The sequence below is a fragment of the Coffea arabica genome, chromosome 2e (genome assembly GCF_036785885.1).
Source record: "Coffea arabica cultivar ET-39 chromosome 2e, Coffea Arabica ET-39 HiFi, whole genome shotgun sequence".
NCBI classification, from domain to species: Eukaryota; Viridiplantae; Streptophyta; class Magnoliopsida; order Gentianales; family Rubiaceae; genus Coffea; species Coffea arabica.
In genome coordinates, this window is record NC_092313.1 from 69655871 (window position 1) to 69660309 (window position 4439).

The 4439-nt window shown below is 43.6% G+C and overlaps 1 protein-coding gene across 2 annotated transcripts; it reads right to left on the reverse strand.

Moving 5' to 3' along the window:
* Positions 1–765: 765 nt before the first annotated feature.
* LOC113729404 (subtilisin-like protease SBT1.4) lies at positions 766–4062 on the reverse strand. Of its 2 annotated transcripts, XM_027253703.2 has the most exons (3): positions 3900–4038; positions 3774–3828; positions 766–3155 (listed from the first exon to the last, which is right to left on the reverse strand). In XM_027253703.2, exons 1-3 carry the CDS (start codon positions 3904–3906, stop codon positions 1013–1015), a joined length of 2205 nt encoding a protein of 734 aa, XP_027109504.1. In that variant the 5' UTR covers positions 3907–4038; the 3' UTR covers positions 766–1012. The 2 variants fall into 2 exon arrangements, with proteins under 2 accessions (XP_027109504.1, XP_071936936.1); XM_072080835.1 differs by having other exon boundaries at positions 3774–4062.
* Positions 4063–4439: the final 377 nt, after the last annotated feature.

The following is a 4439-nucleotide window of genomic DNA, read 5'->3' on the forward strand; positions in this document are numbered from 1 at the left end:
CACACGTGTAAACGAGAGCTGAGTCAAGCCTGTTTCATTTGCTAAACGAGCTTAATTTTATGTTCAAACTTGACTCATTTAATTAAACAAATAAACCAAGCTCCAGTGAGGTTTCTCTCCATTCTTCACCTGCATTTATGGTAAGAAACCATGCTGAAATGGTAAGAAATAAATCTAGAATCGTTGTTAATTATAAACAATTACAGCTGAACTTGCAAATAGTTTCGTTCCTTTTAAGAGCTCTAGTTGCCTCCTTCAGTTCCCAAAGTCAGTACAGCTACTCTTGTGAAGCAAAACCGCGACACTACCGGGAGCGTTTACTGTTCAAATTCCATTGTCCAAGCTCCAATGGTCTTGGGTGCATATCAGTTGAAGGATCAGATATTTGAGTATGATCTGCTTAGGTCTCGGTTGGGTTTAAGGTTGACCCTAAAGGCTGATTCCACTACCAGTGACAAGTTCAAATTCGATCCTACGCCATAAGTTGGATAACGACCAGAATGATTTGATCATTTTGCCATGGATATACGACCCTATTTGTTTCTCTTTGTGGTTCTTGTTTTGTGCTTTGTGGTATTATTAGATTTTTTCCTTTTCATAATTGTGCCAATGAAGTCTTTACGATTACCTAGCTATGAACATATGTATTACCTAGCTATGAAAATGTGGAAATATTTGGCTTATTTGGATAAGGTGTTGGTCTATCATGACAACCAAAAAAAAAGCACACAGGTTGAGGATCTTGATCTCCACTTCGTTCCGATGAGAACTATAAGTGAATAAGTTATCATAAATGAACAAACTACAACTATATATAGTAATCTTAACCACAAAGATAATAAACTAACATAGTAATTTTTTCTTATCGAATGAGATACTCGCATATAAGTATGCAAATATATCTCAGATAGATGCACACAACGATAATCATATAACAGCCAGAAAGTTGCATACTAGATTTGCAACCATATAACAGCCAGAAGGTTGCATTACTATTTTTTCCCTTGAAACCTTACATTGCATCCACCCAAGAATCACGATTCCACAGGACTGCAATAGGGCTTCTCACAATATGCTGCTGCCCATCAATCCATTCCAGATACCCAAAAGTAGAAGTAGTGTCGCCTATTGTCTCAATTGCAGCACTCGTAAAGGTGACTTGGTAGGTCAAGGTGTCGCTGTATTGGTCGAACGTCAGCTTATCTGGCGTCACTTTGACCTCCACAAACTCAGGTGCAATCCCTGTGACATTATACACTGCGGCTGCTGTGCTCTCGACTTTTCTAACCCTTCTTGTATGCGTAACTACGGTTCTCTGACGACTGAAAACCACAGAGAAAGAGGGATAGTTGACGTCTCCAGGTGTCATCCCTGGACGGCAGCTCTCAGGATTCGAAACAAAGACTGCAATTCTAGACTGAGTATACCCAATAGAACACAAGAACTGCACGTAATCGCTAGTTCCCATGTCGTAAACCAAGCCCGGATTAAGGGCCTTGTTAGGATCCACATGACCCGAGCCGTGAGCAAATGGGGTGGATGCTACGCCAGTGGCAAGGTCCACAATGTTCCTCCCATTGTTGTCGACATTATAAGCAGTGGTCATAATAGCTGATTTTATCGCTGCCGGAGACCAGTAGGGACGAGCTTTGCGAAGCAGAGCTGCTATTCCACTGACGTGAGGGCACGCCATGGAGGTGCCGGATATAATATTGAAATCCACTCGTCTCTGATCTATGTTGCCGTCAAAACCGGATGGATTAGCAAACTTGGACCAGGCGGCTAAGATATTCACTCCAGGAGCAATAACATCCGGTTTTAAAATCTCCTGTGTAATAACATTTGGACCACGGCTGGAGAATACCCCCACCCGTGGCGCCGATGGTGTGATCCACACCACCGTTCCTCTGAAGATAATTATAGCCGTCGGTGCTAATTGGGACCTGACGTAGTTCTTAATTATGTTGCCGTTTGTTACCCCCACCATGGTGGCTGGAATTAGATGGGCTTCCGACTTGAGTCCCTCCACTTGTTCCTCAGTGTTGGCGAGTATCATCCCCACGCCACCGGCGAGGTGGACTGCATATCCTTTGGCAACTCCCCCAGTATCACCCCCAACGTCGCACACCACAATCTTTCCCGTGACCATGGAAGGAACGAGTTCTCCTTGGTGACAGAATCTGCTTCCAGCACCTGAGGCGTAAACAAGGGGAAGCAGAGCATTCAGTAGAGGCTTGCCGTAGTACAAAGACACACCTTGTAAAATGCTTCCATCGCCAAGAACAACATCCGTTGGAAACTCCCGATCGATGGTGGATGCACCAACAGAAAGAATCCAAGGTGCAATATTGACGGCAGTCCGGTAGCTAGGACCCGAATTTCCCGCTGAAGCAGAAGTAAGAATTCCGCGCTCTGCAGCATGAAATGCAGCAATTGCAATTGGATCCTCGTCATACGGCATAGCTGGGCTTCTGCCGAGGGACAACGAAAGCACATGAACTCCATCTGATATAGCTTGATTCAAGGCTGCTAATATATCAGAATCGAAACATCCACCTCTCCAACAGACTTTGTATGCTGCAATCCTGGCCTTAATCGCCACTCCTTTGGCTTCGCCTGTAGCATATGCATAGAAACCTGCACTGCTGACCACCGACCCAGCTGCTGTAGACGCCGTATGCGTTCCGTGACCGTCGTAATCCGTAGGCGACTTAGATTCTCCCATCTCCTCTAAGGACCTTCTCATGTTTTCCTCGTATCCTCCGTAATAAGCCCTGGCACCAATGAGTTTTCTGTTGCATGAACCTGAGGGAAAGTCCAACGCTGTTTCGCATCCTCCTCTCCAGCTTGATGGAACAGGAGAAAGGCCTGCATCGGAGAAGCTAGGATGGTCAGGCCGAATGCCGGAGTCAAGGATGCCGATGATGATGTCCTCACCATAGTTGGTGTTGGGCCAGATGCCCCAGGAGTCAGCTAGGCCGAGGAATTGAAGGCTGCGGGTGGTTTGAAGCTGGGAGATGCTGTCTGGGATGACAGACAGAATTCCGGGTTGATGACGGAGCTCTTCAGCCTGGGAGGCGCTAAGGCGGGCGGCAAAGCCATGGATAGCGTGCTCGTAGGAATAGAGGAGTTTGGTCTTGGGAAGGTCATAATACCTCTGTTTTCAAACTCGGACCGGACCGGCCGGTCGAACCGGTTGAACCGGGAACCGGCCAGGTAGCCGGTCCGAGTCACATTAGAAAACCGGAAATTTAAAACCCGGTCAAAGCCGGTCAAAAACCGGGTTTGACCGGGTTTGACCGGGAAAAAACCGATTTTTCCGGTTCAACAGTATTTTTTAAAAAAAAAAATTCAAACTTTTTAATATTATGTTTTGACCCCCTAAATTGTTAAAACTTATTGATATACCTCAAATATTTGATACTTTATAAATATTGTCCTAAAATTTGATGTTATTTTTCAATTAAATTCATAATTTTAATTCTAAACTTGTTAATATTTATTAAATAATATAAATTGCTACTTGATTGTTCTAATTTCTTTGTATTTTCTTGTTAAATATATTTGAAACATCAAATATATATGAATATGCCTTTATTAATATCAATATATTATTAGATATTATATATATAACATTTTAATTTTAAAATAATTTTTATTTATGACGTCATCCGGTTCGACCCCTATCGACCCCCGGTCGAACCCATTGACCCCTGACCCCTGACCTCGGCCGAGTCGCTATCCGGTCCGGTTCTGAAAACATAGCATAATACACGTTACTTGGACTCTGGTATGGAAGTACCGTGGACAATGGTTCAGCAGGGCAAACTAAAGAGTAGGAGTAATATGTGTCAAGATCAGTGGATAGAGGAGAGAGGGACTGGAGAATAGAGGAGTACCAGTCATGGTGGGAGGTGTTAACGGGTGGCTTTACGGACTCGGAGACGTAAACAATGTAGGTTTTATAACCGTAGTCGGAAGAGGCAGCAACTATCCTTGCATGGATGCAAAAGAGGAAGATAAGGAGAGATAAGAAAGCTAGAGAAGACACGGCAGCCATTGGAGACCGCGGGGTTGAGGAGAGTAAGAAAATGCGTGCAAATTAATCAGGCTCCTGATTGAACATATAAGAAATTATGAGATGATGATGATCTGTACTCGGTATCTGTATTATTGGTTGGTCTTGCTGGGACACGTCGTAAAATTTTGCTGGTTATGCTGGTCTTCTGAGTCTTTTTCACATTTAACAAAGCTTAGACAGGCCAAGAAACGAGTGAAACTTTTGCGATGGGAAAATTATTTCAAAGGTTGAGCAGCTTTCAGAGACCATTAATGATGGCTTGGTGCATAGTACTACTATTTAATCGTTTTGAAGCTGTCATATCATATATCAGTAGAATACAGAAAGAGTTGATAACTAGTTTTAAAACTCCACATAT

Excerpts from the sequence above, each read along its gene's own strand:
- LOC113729404 (XM_072080835.1), bottom strand. The coding sequence starts at position 4,060 with ATGGCTGCCGTGTCTTCTCTAGCTTTCTTATCTCTCCTTATCTTCCTC. Across the intron at positions 3,156-3,773 it reads TACCAGAGTCCAAGTAACGT|GTATTATGACCTTCCCAAGA; the intron begins GTATTATGCTAT and ends TTGAAAACAGAG.